Source organism: Syzygium oleosum, unplaced genomic scaffold (assembly GCF_021117445.2).
Source record: "Syzygium oleosum isolate NSW1041296 unplaced genomic scaffold, Sole_v2.1 Sole_v2.09, whole genome shotgun sequence".
Taxonomy (NCBI): Eukaryota; Viridiplantae; Streptophyta; class Magnoliopsida; order Myrtales; family Myrtaceae; genus Syzygium; species Syzygium oleosum.
Window position 1 is genome coordinate 729,226 of NW_026607493.1, and position 18,503 is coordinate 747,728.

The window sequence follows — 18,503 nt, forward strand, 5'->3', positions numbered from 1 at the left end:
CGTGAATATGTACCCAGAATGCACAATGTGAGAATTCGTAGCAATGAACTGGTATGCTATACTTACATTCTTTCAAAATCAGCAAGTTGCTAGAAAAGGACCAAGGCCCAGTACTTAGTACTTTTCTTTTTTCCTCCTCCGAGCTGAAAACAAAGAAAAACAATCATTGTTCTAAGGGTTCGCAAATGACACTTTCAGTCTTCCAGGCCTCTTTCATAGTGGATTGAAAGGCTTGGAAGTTAACATTTGGCATCGAATAGAGCTTCCCAATTAGCATCAATTTACATTCCTTCAATTTTTCCTCAAGGACTTCATCACCAATATCTGCTTCATAATCCTCAGACCACAAGTCACCCAGTTGTCTACATAATGCAGCCAATCTGAGTTCATGATTAAACTCACCTTCCATTGATGTGGTGAAAATGTAGGAATACAAAGTGCAGCAATAAGGATTTACCAACCCAGCTCTCAATAAGCACTAAAATCAATTTATGCTACCTTCATAAATGTGGGTTGTTTACTAACAGGGATCAGGGTTTCTCTACGCAAAAATGCAGGAAAAGAAACGACGTAGACAGTATGGATTTGGTGTTGGGATTGAAGGGGGCTCAATGACAGGGATGGCTATGTTGAGATTTAGGAAAGGGTTGGAATATTTGTGAATAACAAGTTAAAGGCGCAAGAAACTTCGAGAAGAGACCTACCAATCTCGAACGGGAGTCTATAAAGTTGCTAGTTGTCGAGGTTGGTCAAGACCATCTCCAATTGAAATGAAAGGAAGTAGAGATCATCACCTTCCAAGCTCAGAATGCAGGCAGTCAGGATTCTAGGATCGCGACACATTTTGTCTATGTCTTTTCCATCACAAGTCTCGCTGATTTCTGGTGGTTCGAGTGAGTGAATCCACACCTGAAATTGGGAACCGCCTAGAATTGACCGGTTCAACCCAATTCTTTTGCCCACCCCTACTTTTGATTGGTGAATTGAGGAAAATGCAACCAGATTCTCTTAATGAACAGTACTTAAAAGTTACTACTTGTCACTCATAAAATTGTCCGCGTGGCATTCTTAAACTGCACTTTCGACTTAATCGAGTACCTTTCTTTTACCGACGTAACCTCGCTAGTTACAAAGAGTGAATTAGTAATCAATTCAAACCTTTTTTTTATTATAAACTTAACTGTATAATTAAGTAGTTGTTTAGGATTTAATTGGATAAATTGAAAGATTCGGAACTCAATTGTACATTTCGGTAAAGATTTAAGACTTGATTAAATCAATTGAAAGATGTAATATGCGATTATATTTCGTACATAAGATTTAGGATTTTTAATGTAGTTTGCCTGGATATATTACACACGACCAACTATAAACGAGAAGGCCCCAAAAAAATGAAACTAGAAAGTAGTCACGAATTAGGTGATTTTAATTAAAAGTACATATGTGATTTAGGAGTAGGGAAAGGGCGATTTATGAGCAGGATTTTCAAATTGTACTAGTCACCGTATAACACATCTATCTAATTGAAGAAATTCTCATCAAACCTTAATTGAGGAAAAGGTGAATCTTTCTTTATATATAACATATACATATGAATCTTGTGTTTTGGGGCCTATGCATGCATATGTCCCGAAAAATCTAGGCAAGATGACACTAACTGTCCCTAAACTTTGACTTAATGTGCAATTTGATCCCTAAACTTTTAATTTGTTCAATGTAATACTTGAACTTTAGGCTAATGTTCAATGTGGTCCATGAACTTTTATTTTGTTTAAAGTCATCCAAGAACTTTTGGTACATTTTCAATTCAGTCCATAAACTATATGAAAAGGTTCAATGTAGTCCTTTCGATTAATTCAAGTATAGGGACTACATTAAACATTTTCATATAGTTCAGGGACTGAATTGACCATGTACCAAAAGTTCAGGGATGACTTTGAACAAAATAAAAGTTCATGGACCACATTGAACATTAGCCTAAAGTTCAAGGACTATATTGAACAAATTAAAAGTTTAGGGATCAAATTGCATATTAAGTCAAAGTTCAGGGACTGTTAGGGTGCGTTTGGCAACTTGTTAAATAGTAACTGATTCTGTTCTTTTTTTCTCAGAATCAATTTGGGAACAAAAATCTGTTTGTTAAATTTTTTGTGCCAAGAATCAGTTTTGGAACAGAATCAAGAAGCAAAAAAAAGTAGCTTCTTGATTCTTGAACAATTTTTCTGAAACTGATTCTTCTTGGTTTTTTTCTTTTTTTTGGTTTGTTGTTGTTCTTCAGCCCCGCCACCCGCCGGCCACCAGCCAGGGCCGGCTAGGGAGTCGTGGCCCTCGCCGGTGGATGGCGAGGGTGTCGCGGCCCTCGCCGGTGGCCAGCGAGGGCGGCTCGCGGCCACCACAGCGAGGTCGAGCCTCGACCAGCCAAGGCGAGGCCAGCGGCGAGGGCCGCAATGCCCTTGCCGACCCTGGCCTATGGCCAATCGCCGGCACCGGCGGCCGGCCATGGCCAAGGAAGGGAGGGGAAAGAAAGAAAAAAAATAAAAAAAAGAAAGAAATATTTAAAAATTCAAAATATTATTAAAATATTATTAATAAAAAGAAATTTTGTGTAGTAACCAAACGCATTTATGTTCTTTTTTTATTCTAAGAACAGAAATTTTGGGCAGTTACCAAACGTCTTCAAATGCTTAGAAATTGTTTCCCGGCACATAATCAAAAAGAATCATTTCTGCCCAAAATCTATTTCTGGACACAGAATGATTGCCATGCGCAACCTTAGTGTCATTATCCCAAAAATCTACTTTGTTGTTTTAAACGTTTAGAATTCATGGATCACATAGATATGCTAAATTATTTAATTCGAAAAAAATTCATAGAATCTCATCCTTAATTGAATCATTTATCCGTTCATTCCTCCCTCCAATCCAGTTCTCAATGTCATGCCATCTCGTTCTTCTTCCTCGGATCAACAGTTGTTTACAGAGACGCGGACTAGATTGGAGGACGATGTCAACGGATACATCAAGCATGCTCTGCACCTAATCTGGCAACCAAAAATCGCAACGGGTGTCACCGACCCCGGCTGTAAAAGCTCCCGGATTGGAGACCCACCAGTTCAAAAGATCATTACAAGTCTAAGGAACAATAGCTAAATTGTGGAAAGAGATTCAAGCGATTGCATATCGAGGGCAATCAAAAGTAACCAGTCCGTGGACAACAGCGATTCATGTATGGGGTCCTCGGTTTTCAGCTCGTGCTTGAAGAACATTATATCCATTCCGGAAACTAAAGTATTTGAATCACACTGACAGAAGGAAATTACAGTAACTTCCTCTAAATGGAGAAAAGGTCCCTTCTTTCTGGTTTGTTTCTCTGTCTGAGACTTATATGATCCATACAAGATCCATTCAATGGCGTGTGCCTATTCATTCCAAGCTGGGGGCCACCTCAGTCGGATTGGACTCGAACACATCTGAGTTAGCGTCGGGTTCTTCCAGGAACTCCCGCGATTGGACCGACTCCTTGTAGGCTGGTGTATCCTTAAAGTCTGTAGCTCCTTCATTGTATGTTGTGACGGCAATGCCACACGCAATCAACTATCAAGAGAAAATTAAAGAGGCACGAATTAGACTCTCGAGCAGCCAAAGTTCTCTCTCTCTCTTCCCGCAGGAGTGAGCACCTCAAACATGGACCGGGTGGGTTGACAACACAACACATCCACCAGTGTGAAACCAAGGAGTCCAACGCATTCGAAAACTACTCTATGAAAGGACAGTACAACGTAGAAAGGTGCAAGCAAAATGTCTGATAAGGTGAGTCAGTAATATGCAAACTAAAGTGTTCCATTTTTTCAGGATTCTGCAGCTTTCTCCTTCTAATTTTATTGCGCTGCTTATTTAGCAAAGGAAAAAATGATGCCAGCTAATTGAATTTGACCTTCAGGGTTTATCAATTCAGATTTAACTGCGAAATACAGGCGCGGCATGCGATTGATGCTACCTCTCTTCTTCAGTAACTCATGACTACCCTGCTACCACATATAGACAAACTTCTGCACATTTGTGAATGTCATATATCCAAAGTCTGGTTCAGAAGGCATTGGTAATTAGCCAACACTCATTGAAACTCCAAGAAAACTATTTGATTGTCATGTCAAATCAATCAACTAATTCAAACTTGGAAAATTTATGAAAAATTCGAGGTAACTTTCAATGCTGCTACTAATATGTCTTTAAAACTTTGAGGTGCTCAACCTTAAACACCAACTTAGTTCGGATGCCATGGTATACATGCACTGAAACCACGGTTGTAACAGGCTATGCTGAGGGGAATTGGGGTAGCGTCTTAAATTGTTCTAGTGCAAAAACTTAAACTAGAGTTAATTGCTTCTCATGTCTTACATCACACTATGCCGTCACTTGAATCCGCCAGCAAAAGAGTTCGTTTTGAGTTCCGGTGTTCAGGAGGTCAAGGTTCTAATATAGACACAAAGACTTTCAGGCCTCTGGAGAAATGTCTGCCAAAAGAGAACAGAACTCCTAAGCCACCAATTTCAGAACAAGTCTTCGACTACTTGAAATCTACCCATCAACAAATGCTTCTAAGGGGAAAAGAGAGACTCTCCAGGGATAAAAGGCCCTCCAGAAAGAGCTTTTACACCGAGTTATAGGGTTGTTGTACACTAGCCAATCAACTTCCGAGGTCATTAACTACTAAAATAGACAGTTTTTTTTTTACTAAAATAGACAGTTTAAGAGTACATTCTCGAACAATCACACAGGGCCAGAGAGTCAATTAAGCCACTGAACTATAAGAAGATTCCATTGCAAAAGTTCAAATGAATTATCAGGACTAAGTTAATGGGTGAAATATCTAGAGCCTTTTCAATCAACCGTGAGCAACATGAAGTGCTCGGAAAAAGAGAAGGCATCCATGAAAAACCATGACTCCTCAGAACTGAATCTTCCCCCAAAAACTTCATCCATTCAACCGCATTCATATGATTATATTATGATCTTGAAATTTCGGTCCTATCAACGTCAAGAATAAGCATAAGTACCCGAAAATTCCCAGGACTTGACCGAGTGCAGTTCAATCATAAAACTCTATGATCGAAATAATAAAGTCCTAAAGCTTTTTCAACAAATTTCCTATCAAGCTAAAACTTTGACGACAATTCTATGGGTGGCAGCGCGATTCAAACGATGGGATTATTGAAAGAACTCGATACTGCAAACACTTGAAAACTACAGCGCCTGATCGCTCCATGGAAAAGTCAGGACCGAGTTTCACTTTTACACCAGTTTTTGGGGCTCTCTGCGCATGATAAAAGATTACGACTTCACAAAATCAGTCCCACAACTACTGGACTAGATTGAGCTTCGGCATAAGAAACCATCAGATACCAACGATATACAAAACACATCAACCTGAACCCGGAACAGAGTCCACACGGCCAAAGAACAAGCATTCGAGTTACTCACCGCGAAACCGATGCCGAAAGCCCACATATACTGCACGAAGAACCCGAGAGCGTCCCACTGAGGGCCCTCCCAGAAATCAGGCTTGTCCCCAGGAAGCTCCGGCAGGAAATACCCGTCGTCGCCGGCGACGCCGGAGCTCCCCATGGCGCTGCTCTCGGGCCCGACCCTCTCGACCTCGGCCGTCCCTTGGCCTTGGCCGTAATCTTCGCCGTCCTCCTGGTCCTCGGTGGTGGTGGTGGCGGTGCTCCTCCGGTTCTTGCTGTCGAATTTGCCGGTTCTCGAGGGAAGCTTCTTGGCCGAGGCTATGTGGACGGTTCTTCTGGGCGTGAGGGGGAAGAGGAGGTGGCGAATTGGGACGGTGGTGGTGGCGGTGGTGGTGGTGTGGAAGATCCTGCCACCCCCATCACCGCCGTGGACTACCGTAGCTAGAGCCATGAGCGAGTGGCTGAGAGTGTGAACTGGGGAACGTGAGCGGGTGGATAAGAAACGGATATCAAGTCGAAAGATATTTCGATCAAAAGAAAAGAAAAAACTCGTAAGGAGAGTAATCCTGGCGTCCTAGGTATCCTCTCCCTTCGGGAAAATTTAAAAAAAAGACCCAAAGTGGGGCCATTTTTTCAAAATGGGGTGCAAAGTGAGCATGGTGCCAAATAAGGGCTTGAAGTGGCTAATCAGTCTCAAATTGGGGCCCGAAGTGCCCAATTGGTCTCAAGTTAGGGCCTGGCTTTGCCGGCCGGTCAAATGCTCACCGGCCGGCGAGGAAGTTACTGTTCCGGCGAGGGCAGTTTTGTCCAGATAAAATCTGAATCAAAGGAAAAGGCAATTTTATAAAAACAAAACTTGCGTTTTTCTTTTTCCAACCCCAACCCACTTCTGATAAAAAGAAAAACCCCAATCCACTCTGATGAACGAAAGGGATGACCTGAAAGACTGAGGCGGTGGGTGACCGGCGGTGCGTGACCGGTCGGCGGCGTGCGATCGGCGGCGGGGGCGGCGACGTGTGACCGGGCGATCGTGTCTTTCCTTCACCCATCTTCTACAGCTACAAGAACTGATCCTCCGTTCGTGCTCGCATTCGAAGGGTTGACAGGTGAAGTTCCCCGCCTCCGCGACATTCTCTGCTATTTTTCCCTTACCAAATTTGCTCTCGGTTCCTCTTTCGGCTCATGAATGTTTAGATTCGGGCAAAATCCGTAAGCGTCGAACATGCGTACGAAGATCCCTGATCTCGTCTCCATCCCGGAGATGCTATTTTGCGGCGTGTTCCTAAGTTCACTGGACATGTCGAAATGGTAAAGTGCGTGCATCTTCATTGTTAATCTCTGGCGTCCAAGAACAACGATTCAGTTTGCAATGCGGACTGGCTTTTGTTTTGGAGCGATCTGCTGAATCGGTGTGTTAGGTCGGAGGTTACAGATGTGTTCTGTCGCTTTACTGATGTTGTGGGAACAGATGAAATTGGAGAATTGAAGCAAATTTACCTGTATCTGAATCAATGTCGTTGTTTTCTCTCTCTGAAGTTGGAAGAAGGCTCTCTGGCACAAACAATCTCTTGAACATGGATTACCTCTTTGGGGTGGCATGAAAATAGGGATTAGAGGATTCACCTCAGCGGAGAACCTCTCCTACGATTCACACAAAGCGTTCGTGTCTTTCGTTGGGTGAATCCGTCGAGGTTAGTTTTCCAAATTGGAGCTCTGATTTGAAACCCTAATTTTTCTAATCTTCAAATTTCTTTCGTTTCTTAGTTCCTAAATTGGTTCAACTTGTCTTTCCTCCGTCCAAAAGAAGGCGATTGCAATATTTGAAGTAACATGTTGAGGCGTGGGCATGTCGTGGAATACTACAGTAACGGCAGCGACGACAGTGAGTTGATTATTTATAGTGCATTTTCTGATTGTAAAGGAATAAGCCGTGGTCCCTTCACGTCCTCCGTGGTCCATACTTTTCAATTTTTTTACTGTTTTCATGAACCCACGATCTCATGTTTTATCGTTTATTGCATGAACCCCATTCTTAAATTGTGGAAGTAGACTACAATTTCTCTATACTAGATTTCACGCAAAGCCCATTCTTAAATTTTGCGAGAAAAGGTGGGTCGCAATTGAAGGAATACTGTTTATCAATCGCTAAAATTTTTTTTGCAAGAGTTTGTTTTGTCCCATCTTAAATTCGTTTCCATGGATGTCAGTTTCCTAAATTGGTCCATTTTTTTTATTAAACCACGATTTAATTTGTCCTGATAATATGCGTGGCTTCTCATAAATTATGTGAAAAGATGTATTGGGTTTGCTTCATGCGGAGTAGACATGCTCTATTTGGAATGCTAGTTGCGAGTATTCCACTCGGAGCAATTTGTAATTGTGGTATAATTTATGGACCAGTCTCAAATAAAATTTTCAATTTATGGACTGGTTTCATTATCGGATTTAAAGTTTTCCATCAAAGTCGTTTCTAAATGTTGCAAATGATAACAATTTTCTTCCTTACACTGCTTTGTATAAGGCTTTTTTTTTGTCCCTATTTATACGTTACGGACGGGTTCTTTTGAATATGTTGTGATTGCAAATTGTGTTTCCTTTGTGTATAGATTTAAGTTGGTGTGATTCTGTTTAATTTATATACGGATTTGGAAACGTATTGATTGTTTTTGCTTCCATTTTGCACCAGGCGAGGGGTGTGAAGAAGCGAACTATACCATGTCTGATAGTAGGTGTGTTGATGGCATTGAAGAAGATGGATTTGACATTATTGATCTTGATGAATTATACAGAAGAAATGTACAATGTTTTGAGGGTGAAGGTTCAATGGGGAGGCGTATGGAGGTTGGAGAGACTAGTTTGCATGTAGATACATTATCTGATAATGTAGATTTCCTGAATATGAGTAGTCAAGTTGAGTATACACATCCTGAGTTCAATGCTGAGGTTGATATGGAGAATCTTGTCTTCAAGTTGGGGATGTACTTTAACAATGCCAAAGAGTTTAGAGAAGCAGTTAGGAATCATGCCATAAAAAATGAGAGACGGGTGAGGTTCACTAAGAATACACCTAAAAAGTTAAGAGTAGTGTGTTCCGACGATTGTGATTGGCTCATATATGCTTCCAAAGTGCAAAGGAAGCATACTTTACAAGTTAAAACCTTTAACCCCGTGCATACATGTAATAGAGCACTACATGTTCCTCAAGTAAGCTCTAAATGGTTGGCAAACAAGTATTGTGATAGGTTGAGAAATAATCCAACATGGCCGGGTGCTTCACTGAAGAAAGCAATGGAGTCAGAGAATGTTTTGAAGCTGTCCAAGACAATGGTCTACAGGGCTAGGGCTATAGCAATGAGTATGATTACAGGGAATGAAGATGAGCAATTTCGGATGCTTAGAAGTTATTGCCAAGCACTTCTTGATTCCAACCCAGGATCCACCTGTGTAATCAAGAGTGAGCAATGTCAGGACCAATTCAAGTTTAGAGGAGTCTACATATGTCTGGATGCATTGAGGAGGGGTTTTCTAGAAGGATGTAGGCGCTTTGTAGGGTTTGATGGTTGCCACTTGTCATCTGGCTACAAGGGCATACTTCTAGCGGCTATTGGCATAGATGGAAATGATCAGATGTATCCATTTGCATGGGCAGTCGTTGGACAAGAAACATACAAGACATAGCACTGGTTTATTAGTATGATTGCCGAAGATTTGGGAATTACAGATCCTACAAATTCAAAGTACTGGACCTTTATGTGTGACAAGCAAAAGGGATTGGTGCAAGCACTAGCAAATCTAATGCCTGAAGCAGAAAATAGATTTTGCTTGAGGCATCTTTACGAGAACTTCAGGCTGCATCACAAAGGACTAAAACTTAAAATTTTGGTTTGGAAGGCTGCCATGGCCACAAGGGTATGTGATTTTGACTTGGCAATGGAAGAGCTTAAGGCACTTGATGGAAAAGCTTATGATTGGTTGTCCCAGAGGCCACCGGTGCAATGGAGCAAGTCCCACTTCAGGACAAGCTCAAAATGCGACGCTTCCTTGAATAACTGGTGTGAAAGTTTCAACAAGAGCATCATTGACGCCAGGGACAAGCCTATAATCACATTGCTTGAAGCTATAAGAGTGCAACTCATGGAGAGGATTCATAAGCAAAGGGATGGATTGGCTAAGTACTCTGGTGTGATTTGTCCTAAGATCCAAGAGATATTGGATCTTCAAAAAGAGTATTCAGCATCATGGATTCCTGCATGGAATGGGGAGGATGAGTTTGAATTGAGTGGACCATATGGAGACAAGAAGGTTGTTAACATTAGACACAGAACTTGTAGCTGTAGAAGATGGGACATTAGTGGAATCCCTTGTTGTCATGTTGTGGCAGCTCTTGTATACCTGAGGGAACAACCTGAAAAATGGGTTCACACATGTTTCAGTATGGAAAAATTCAGGCAAACTTATAGCCATGTTGTGCATGCTGTAGATTCCAAGGACACATGGCCTGCTAGAGAGCATTTACTCCCACCAGATGTGCCCAAGCAAGTTGGTAGAAAGAAAAAACAAAGAACAAAGTCAGTGAATGAAGTTGCTGATAGCAATTTAAAGACAAGGAAAAAGAAAGTTGTGCGAGAGCCTGCGGGAATAAAGTTGAAGAGACAAAACACCACAATCACTTGTGGAAAATGTGGTGGGTTAGGCCATAACAGGTATCATTGCAAGAATCAAGCAGTAGCATCAATGACGACAGTAGCAGCAACATCATCAGCCCTAACAACTTCTACATCCGCCTCATGCTCACAAGATGTGGTAGAAAGCACTCCCTCAGCCCCAACATCACAAAGTGAGACAGTTGAACTGCTTGCGTCATTTTTTAACAACATATCAAGCTCAACATCATCTATCGGAAGATAGAAGATGTCAGTATTCATCTATGCTTGACTTTGTCATAAAAGTGTTCTTACTTGTGCTAGACTTTGTTTTGACTAATTTTTTAATTTTTATTCAACTGTAGGTAAAAAGGAGGACGTGAAGACGAGCAATTTTTTGAGATATGCAAGACCAACAAGACCAACAACACAAATTCTTTTTTCGTTTACTAGTAGTTGACATGGATGGGTCTGAATGAGTCCATTTTGGAAGCATCTCAATGTATAGGTCTACTGTGTTTAGAAAATTGGGATGTTTCTCTTTTTTGGCATGACAATGGATATGAAGGTTCAAAGCGAATAGTTGAAGCTGTGAAAGGTAAAGGTGCATTTACAATTGGGGTTGCTGGTTTTTGTAGGGGAGGTGAGTAGCTTTGTTATGAATGATTCTTTGTTATGCATTTGAATTATATTGCCAATACTATCTTAAAGTAGTTGCAATACTGTCTGTATTGCAGGAACTTTTCAATGCCAATACTATCTTAAAGTAGTTGCAGGAACTTATCTGTGCATATGGCTTGCATAACGGAGAAAAAGTATATCCTGATGGCTTGGAAAGTTGGAACAGCACTTTGTATGACTATACATATATGATTATCTAGTGAAATAAACATTTACACAGCCCACAAGACACTAAAGATGTGATGCTTATTTACAGGTTTTTTGCAGGATCATTCTTGCAGGCGGTAACTTTAGTGCAAGTGATTTGCTACATGAAGGTCAGTTTTCCTGTTGCGTAACGATATTTTTTCCGAGTAACTTACTTCAATGCCATTTGAAATTTTACAGCACCAAGATCGTGTTTCTCACTTTTGTCTTTCTGGAGCAAGGGAACGGACTTGAAGGTTTACCACTGAGTCCACTGAGATGAAAGGAAGATTACTCATGAAGTTGAACCTTTAAAGTCTCCTTTTTTCTTTTGGTCTCTTTCTTCATGAGTCATTGGCCAACTGTTTTATTTTAAGGTATAATCAGTCGTTCCAGTTTGGAAATTTCCACATTACTTGTAAGCAACTGGGTCTTGCCTCCTTATTAAAGCAGTTGGTTACTTCTACCTCATAATTTAGTAATGTGTCGTATTGGCATGATCCTGCAAGGAGTGGTTATAATCTCTTACATGAAGGCACATTTTTGTGTGGAATGAAGGCACATTTTTCGGATATCCACCGCAACTTGCTCGCTCCTCCATGATTCTTTTGCTTGTTATGAATGTGAAAAACAGAACTTTCGTGTCCCTTTACTTTGATCCTCTTTCGGGAGTGTTCCTTAGTGGATAGCAAGTTCCAACGTTGAATTTAGGATTAGTGCAAGACGCTGACTTTTCTTTGCCAACTCATTGCTCCGCTAACATGACAGACCTTAGTGTACAATTTTTTGAATCTAGTGATATAAATCTTCTGAATTTGCGATTGCAAGTAAATGGACTACAAGACAAGCAAAACTGAATTTGCACCCACATCAAAAAATCAAAAGTTCTAAAACCAGCACATCAGGATGCATCAGTGACAACATCTGGCGGGAATTCCCCATCGATCTTATTGTCTCGCTTTGACATCATTGTACAGAATAATCCAAGGACATCTGCGGCCGAAATTGTTGAATCCAATCAACAATTACAAGGAACAAATGGCCAACACCCAAAAGGCAGTAACAATGCAAATAGACAAACTGATGTTTAATTACTTCATCACTCCACCGGATGGCGCCATTCTAGCTCACTATATCGACCCCCATAGCTCCAGAAACTGCAGGTTCTGAAAACTGCGCGGAAGCAGACTTGGGGTCCGCTGCTGCAAACGGACTCCTCATATGAGCAGCAGCCAAGTCAACTTCCATCACCGAAGCCCTTGGAGGAGACGCCGGTTGCACCTCAACATCAGGGTAAGCCGGCTTAAATCTTGCTTGCAGCCCTTCTTCTACTAATCGTGCGCCGCTCAACTTATTACCAAGTGACAACCACCTGAAAATGACACGAACCATCAAAAGAGACCTCAAGGCAACGATAATACCATGATGAGATTCTTTTGCTAAAAATTAATCAATATACATGGCAAGAGGGCCTTCACCCTGGAAGTGACAATCCTAAGGTTCTGGGCAAAACACATGCATTACCCACTTATTAATCATTATGAAATTGTTTGTTCATCAGATATATACAGTGATCCAAAATACCTAGACTCTTCTACCGTCCATTGTCCATAAGAGGAATATGCAAGTTTCACTTTTCTTCGGCAGCTTATTCTTATTTTAAAAAATAAAGGACAGTAAATTGAATAACAATACCCTGCATGAGTGTTGTGCATGCGAGCAAACAACTCTAATTTTCTTGTCCTCGGACTAATCCTCTCCAGCATTGGATACATCTGCAAAAACAGTGCTTTCGTTAGCATAAATTACAATGGACAATCTACGTTCTATAATATTTGAAAAACTCGAGAGATGTAGCTTCTGCGGTGCACAAGTTAGGTTGCACCAGCATCTTCAGGTATATACAAAGACATTCACTAAAAGTGCTCTCAACAAACCCAGAAGACAGTAAAAAAACATATTTCACGCAGTTTGGATTAGTTACAAGAATTAGTGTGTTATTCACTAACCTCGCCTGGCTTACGGCTAGTCTCTCAAACCTCAGCGACAATGATGTCAGTATCAATGTTCCTGTTCACTTGGGGATTCCCCTTAATTCCAACAAGGCAATGCTCTTTACTGTGATTGAGCCAATGGCCCGTGCGGCCGGTTCTGATGATCCGCTGAAGCTGATTGGTCTTCACCCAGATTATTTCCTCAACACACTTGTACCCCCAAAGTTCCAAACCGAAACATGCAGACAAATTAATTATGCAAGAGCTTGATAAATGATAAACAGCATGATTTCATTTGTAAAAAGCATTATGAGCTGTAACATCAGGTCCCTTAGGAGAGGACAAAGCATCACTTACTCATAATGTTTTAGAGGAATTCAACAAATCTGAACAACTGGACAGCCACTACCACATCTAGTGACTTCCACACAAGCACTCATGCAACCTCCGTGGAGTTTATTACTTGTATCTAACGTTTCTTTCCCCATGGAAAGACTTTATCAGGCAAATAACAAAGGCACATGCACTAAAAATGTTTTGTCCATTTAAATAGACGAGACCATACCATTCTCGTCCTAGCTCCATGGCACGTCCAGTGACCCACAGAAAAATCAGGCCATCAATCTGCAATGCAGGGACATTGAGATTTTGCATCTCATCATCTGGCATTGTCCCATAAGGCAATTCCATATGGATGTCCCATGGAGGATCTGCCATTATAACTCCGAATTGCCCTATCACATCAATTCTAAAGTTCCCGATATCACAATTGATCCATTGTGCTTCACCAAGTTCTACTTCCAAACAGTATTCTGCACGCTGTGGCTTTAATGGCTTGAGAGGCGCTGCTGCTGTCCCCATCATCATTGGTGGCGCATCTGGTGTTGGGTCAAGCTCGTAATGAACATACTTGCATGTCTGTGGAAAAGAAAAATCAATCAGATTTAGTTAAAGCTGCAACAAGGATGCCCAAGGATCAAAGATAGGGATGAAAAAGACCTTCATGTGCCAGCAAGTATCAAGGAAAGAACAGTCCCCTAAGTTGACGTCAATATGTGGAGCAATTATTCGCCGAAAATGAACTTGAAAGAAGACATTTTCTTAAGGTGAATACAGAATCTGAACATATGAAACATCGGTCAAGTAGTCACACAAGTACCATAGGGCGAAGTAATAACAAAAGCTTGTGGAGGGCCAATGTCTCAATTTAAATGTCTTTATAACAGGAAAACAACACATTTTAAATCACTTGGTATTGCTAAATATAATTTACAGATGTATCGGTCCATGAATAACATTCAACCTTTGTTCATCCAAGCAAGCCATTTGAAGCCATAGCTCTTAAAGTTTGTTTTCTTTCTTCACATTTACCTTATGGGCACCACAAGTATATTATTACAGCATCAATTTAGATGGTGCATAATACAAACTTAAGTAAAAAAGGACAAAGATCCAAATACCCTAGAAAAGACCACTGACATTACAAAGGCATAGGTCTGATATTCATTCAATCTGTCCCAGTTTGATTGTGGAAGGCAAAGAGGGTGTCTCCGAATTAAGAAATCTGACTGGGGGATGAAAAGGTTGAGGAGGGTATGTTTTAAGGAGAAAAGCAACACTAATACTAATAGTCTTTAAATACGTGCAAAATCATAAAAGAGCAGATGAAGCAAATAACACTCTAAGCTGGTTGATAATGCTGAAAAATTTCACTAAAGCAGCCGTTGATAGGAAGCCCAACAGGTAAAGGCTTGCAACTTGGAGCTGCATGCATTGTTGCAACAGTTGCACATATGACAACTGCACTTGCACCACTATAGCAGCTACTAGGGGTTTGGTACCTTCTAGTAATTACTTAGAAGCTGTTTGCTTGTTTAAGACTTCCATTGTGGAATTACTACTGCCAAAAAGGTAAGTAAAAATATCAAAGTGTGAATGTATACACAAACACATAAGAAACACTTAGAAGCCAAATGACACCATCAACTCCTTAAAAACCGACTGAATTACAAAAGTCCACTTGCTGACCTACCCACGAGAGAATGAATCCAACAACCGAGTATTTGCAATACAATTACTTAACAAACAACCACCACACACAATCTGTTGAGTACCTTTTCACACGATATAAAGGACCCAGATTGGCATCTGCAATCTTCTTTAGCGATTGATAAACAGTATTCCTTTATATCACTGTCGTCGCTGCCGTTACTGTAGTATTCCACGACATGCCCACGCCTCAACATGTTACTTCAAATATTGCAATCGCCTTCTTTTGGACGGAGGAAAGACAAGTTGAACCAATTTAGGAACTAAGAAACGAAAGAAATTTGAAGATTAGAAAAATTAGGGTTTCAAATCAGAGCTCCAATTTGGAAAACTAACCTCGACGGATTCACCCAACGAAAGACACGAACGCTTTGTGTGAATCGTAGGAGAGGTTCTCCGCTGAGGTGAATCCTCTAATCCCTATTTTCATGCCACCCCAAAGAGGTAATCCATGTTCAAGAGATTGCTTGTGCCAGAGAGCCTTCTTCCAACTTCAGAGAGAGAAAACAACGACATTGATTCAGATACAGGTAAATTTGCTTCAATTCTCCAATTTCATCTGTTCCCACAACATCAGTAAAGCGACAGAACACATCTGTAACCTCCGACCTAACACACCGATTCAGCAGATCGCTCCAAAACAAAAGCCAGTCCGCATTGCAAACTGAATCGTTGTTCTTGGACGCCAGAGATTAACAATGAAGATGCACGCACTTTACCATTTCGACATGTCCAGTGAACTTAGGAACACGCCGCAAAATAGCATCTCCGGGATGGAGACGAGATCAGGGATCTTCGTACGCATGTTCGACGCTTACGGATTTTGCCCGAATCTAAACATTCATGAGCCGAAAGAGGAACCGAGAGCAAATTTGGTAAGGGAAAAATCGCAGAGAATGTCGCGGAGGCGGGGAACTTCACCTGTCAACCCTTCGAATGCGAGCACGAACGGAGGATCAGTTCTTGTAGCTGTAGAAGATGGGTGAAGGAAAGACACGATCGCCCGGTCACACGTCGCCGCCCCCGCCGCCGATCGCACGCCGCCGACCGGTCACGCACCGCCGGTCACCCACCGCCTCAGTCTTTCAGGTCATCCCTTTCGTTCATCAGAGTGGATTGGGGTTTTTCTTTTTATCAGAAGTGGGTTGGGGTTGGAAAAAGAAAAACGCAAGTTTTGTTTTTATAAAATTGCCTTTTCCTTTGATTCAGATTTTATCTGGACAAAACTGCCCTCGCCGGAACAGTAACTTCCTCGCCGGCCGGTGAGCATTTGACCGGCCGGCGAAGCCAGGCCCTAACTTGAGACCAATTGGGCACTTCGGGCCCCAATTTGAGACTGATTAGCCACTTCAGGCCCTTATTTGGCACCATGCTCACTTTGGACCCCATTTTGAAAAAATGACCCCACTTTGGGTCCTTTTTTGAAATTTTCCCTCTCCCTTCTGACCAAAAAAAGTATCCTCTCCCGTTGGTTTTAAAAAAATATTACATATTTGAACAAACAAATTTTGTTTGTATTTTAAGCTTCGTTTATTTCATGAAATATAAATAATTTTAAAAATATTTTTTTAAAAATAATCGCTTGTATCGTTTATAAAAATAAATGAACGAAAAATATTTTTAATGTCTTAAAAAATATTTAAAAATAAATTATTATCGATAATAAAAATAATTTTTATTTTCAGGCGATTATTTTTTAAATATATTTCTAAAATTATTTATTTTCCGTAAAACAAACAAGAGTTTTAGAGGTAGATATTTGCCATAATGGGTTGAATAGTTACGGCGCAAACCCAATTGTGCGACCCATGAATCTAAGAATATTATATAAACGTTCAAGGCTTGTAAAATAATCCTTTTAACCTATTAAAATGAACAAACCAATCATGAAACATAAAATTATTGTCTAGAACATATTTTTTGTCAAACGAAAGGTGTTTCATATTACAATTTATCATTAGTAAATGAACAAGTGACCTGGTCCACCATGAAAACATTAAATATCTTTACATTTCATACATTAAAGAGTATCACATCATTTTATTTTTTACTCGGGTGCGCAACGCAGTATCCAAATGTAGGGATACTCATGATTGTAATTCATCGATTAGAAGGGTGGCTCGAGGGAGTTTCCTTCAACGAAAACAACGACTAGATTTATTAAGTTTATAGAATTGCTTAAAGTATGCATACCACTATCGTAAGGAATATTAAGTAATTGTGTATTGTGATTAAGAAAAGAGCTAGAGTTGAAAGTACGCCAACAAGGCAACAACCTTGTCTTCTTGCCAGAAAGGGAAAAAAAGCTTTTGAAAATTAATTTAAATAAGTAAAAAGAACACATAATAGATTGAATTTGCATGAGAAAAGAAAATGGCAATTGTTTTCTGAATAAATGGGTGAGGATTGTTATTATTTCAGTGGAATAAATGGGTGCTTGGGTCGTGGATAAAATTTAATTTCTATTTTTTATTATTTTTTGAAGGATAATTTTGGAAGGAATAGAAAGCGAGTTGATCGAATGTTCAGACCGAATATATAGATAAATGAAGGGTAGTTTTGAACTGAACAAGTGAGTCAATTGAGTGTTTTGACTCATAGAAAGATGTTGCTTATGTGATCAGCACATTACTTCAGATAATGGAGATTATGGAATCTTTACTACCGTATACAAACAATTAAAGAACTGATCATAGCATGCAGGACCAGGGCGCACGCATATGCAATTCTTAGCAGTTGATTAAGTTGATTTGTTCCAATTCCGCAAGTAAAATTCACTTTACCTCTCGGCATTACTTATGTAAAAGAGAGGCAACCAGAAGAGGCTGATCCTAAATCACTGGGATTTGCCTCAGTGGTCACCCTTTCTATCTGGGGAGGGGGAGGTGGAGAGTTCGATTATCCACATTCTCAGGGGAGTTAGGGGTGAGAATGTTAAGTTTCAGATATGGATTTCGACTCTCACACTCTGCAAGGAGGTAAGGCAAAAGTCTGAAAATAAGTTGAGAGTTATAATGAAGCGGACAAAAAAAAAAAAAAAAAGGCCAATCTTGATGAAATGGAAACCGCTTGCGTAGTTCAAAGTGACCGCATATGCTATGGTCCATGTGGATCCAGGAAGATCAAGAATTATTGGAGACAATCAAAGCTTATGGCTGAGAATGGAATCACTCCCGGTTGAATCCTTTGAATGTTGATAAAGGAGTTTTAAAGTAGCCTATTTGAGGATTACGCGTGGCAAAGTGACGGGATTGACCCGATAAGATTAGGGTGCGCTGGGAAATTATAAATTCCGACCATATGTAACTTTGATTGTGTACCACTTAATCCTTATCTAATTGACAGCCACAATGGTAACTCTACCAAAGTACCATGCATGCATTTGGATTTGGCCACCGTAAGTTATCATACCATTGTAGAGCACTACACATTGTCGGAGTGCCGAGTGTCATTAACTATGGACATTTGCCCATGTGTATTGCCAAT

At 40.6% G+C, this 18,503-nt stretch overlaps 3 protein-coding genes across 11 annotated transcripts; 1 reads left to right on the top strand and 2 right to left on the bottom strand.

Moving 5' to 3' along the window:
* Positions 1 to 3,150: 3,150 nt before the first annotated feature.
* On the bottom strand, positions 3,151 to 6,003 carry LOC115680413 (uncharacterized). Its single transcript, XM_030604222.2, has 2 exons — positions 5,481 to 6,003; positions 3,151 to 3,593 (listed from the first exon to the last, which is right to left on the bottom strand). Exons 1-2 carry the CDS (start codon positions 5,913 to 5,915, stop codon positions 3,423 to 3,425), a joined length of 606 nt encoding a protein of 201 aa, XP_030460082.1. The 5' UTR covers positions 5,916 to 6,003; the 3' UTR covers positions 3,151 to 3,422.
* Positions 6,004 to 6,217: 214 nt separating this feature from the next.
* LOC115666035 (uncharacterized) lies at positions 6,218 to 10,876 on the top strand. 6 transcript variants are annotated; one of them, XM_056314836.1, is made up of 5 exons: positions 6,218 to 6,570; positions 7,001 to 7,155; positions 7,229 to 7,346; positions 8,151 to 10,377; positions 10,473 to 10,876. In XM_056314836.1, the coding sequence occupies exon 4, from the start codon at positions 9,158 to 9,160 to the stop codon at positions 10,370 to 10,372; it is 1,215 nt and encodes a 404-aa protein (XP_056170811.1). In that variant the 5' UTR covers positions 6,218 to 6,570; positions 7,001 to 7,155; positions 7,229 to 7,346; positions 8,151 to 9,157; the 3' UTR covers positions 10,373 to 10,377; positions 10,473 to 10,876. The 6 variants fall into 3 exon arrangements, with proteins under 6 accessions (XP_056170811.1, XP_056170814.1, XP_056170809.1 ...); XM_056314834.1 differs by having other exon boundaries at positions 7,269 to 7,346; XM_056314835.1 differs by having other exon boundaries at positions 7,272 to 7,346.
* A 1,073-nt stretch (positions 10,877 to 11,949) lies between these two features.
* On the bottom strand, positions 11,950 to 16,354 carry LOC115667700 (putative N6-adenosine-methyltransferase MT-A70-like). 4 transcript variants are annotated; one of them, XM_056314853.1, is made up of 5 exons: positions 15,939 to 16,354; positions 15,354 to 15,508; positions 15,083 to 15,237; positions 13,534 to 13,886; positions 11,950 to 12,346 (listed from the first exon to the last, which is right to left on the bottom strand). In XM_056314853.1, exons 3-5 carry the CDS (start codon positions 15,212 to 15,214, stop codon positions 12,097 to 12,099), a joined length of 735 nt encoding a protein of 244 aa, XP_056170828.1. In that variant the 5' UTR covers positions 15,215 to 15,237; positions 15,354 to 15,508; positions 15,939 to 16,354; the 3' UTR covers positions 11,950 to 12,096. The 4 variants fall into 4 exon arrangements, with proteins under 4 accessions (XP_056170828.1, XP_056170829.1, XP_056170827.1 ...); XM_056314852.1 differs by having other exon boundaries at positions 11,951 to 12,346; positions 15,083 to 15,240; XM_056314854.1 differs by lacking the exons at positions 15,354 to 15,508; positions 15,939 to 16,354 and having other exon boundaries at positions 15,083 to 15,319.
* Positions 16,355 to 18,503: the final 2,149 nt, after the last annotated feature.

What these genes read in the sequence shown, in the direction of transcription:
- LOC115680413 (XM_030604222.2), bottom strand. Translation starts at nt 5,915, where the DNA reads ATGGCTCTAGCTACGGTAGTCCACGGCGGTGATGGGGGTGGCAGGATC. An exon ending in CTTTCGGCATCGGTTTCGCG is followed by an intron (nt 3,594 to 5,480) that starts GTGAGTAACTCG and finishes TTCTCTTGATAG; the next exon opens with TTGATTGCGTGTGGCATTGC.
- LOC115666035 (XM_056314836.1), top strand. Translation starts at nt 9,158, where the DNA reads ATGATTGCCGAAGATTTGGGAATTACAGATCCTACAAATTCAAAGTAC.
- LOC115667700 (XM_056314853.1), bottom strand. Translation starts at nt 15,214, where the DNA reads ATGTTGAGGCGTGGGCATGTCGTGGAATACTACAGTAACGGCAGCGAC. An exon ending in CCTTTATATCGTGTGAAAAG is followed by an intron (nt 13,887 to 15,082) that starts GTACTCAACAGA and finishes TCTTTTCCACAG; the next exon opens with ACATGCAAGTATGTTCATTA. An exon ending in ATGGAGCTAGGACGAGAATG is followed by an intron (nt 12,347 to 13,533) that starts GTATGGTCTCGT and finishes TGTCATTTTCAG; the next exon opens with GTGGTTGTCACTTGGTAATA.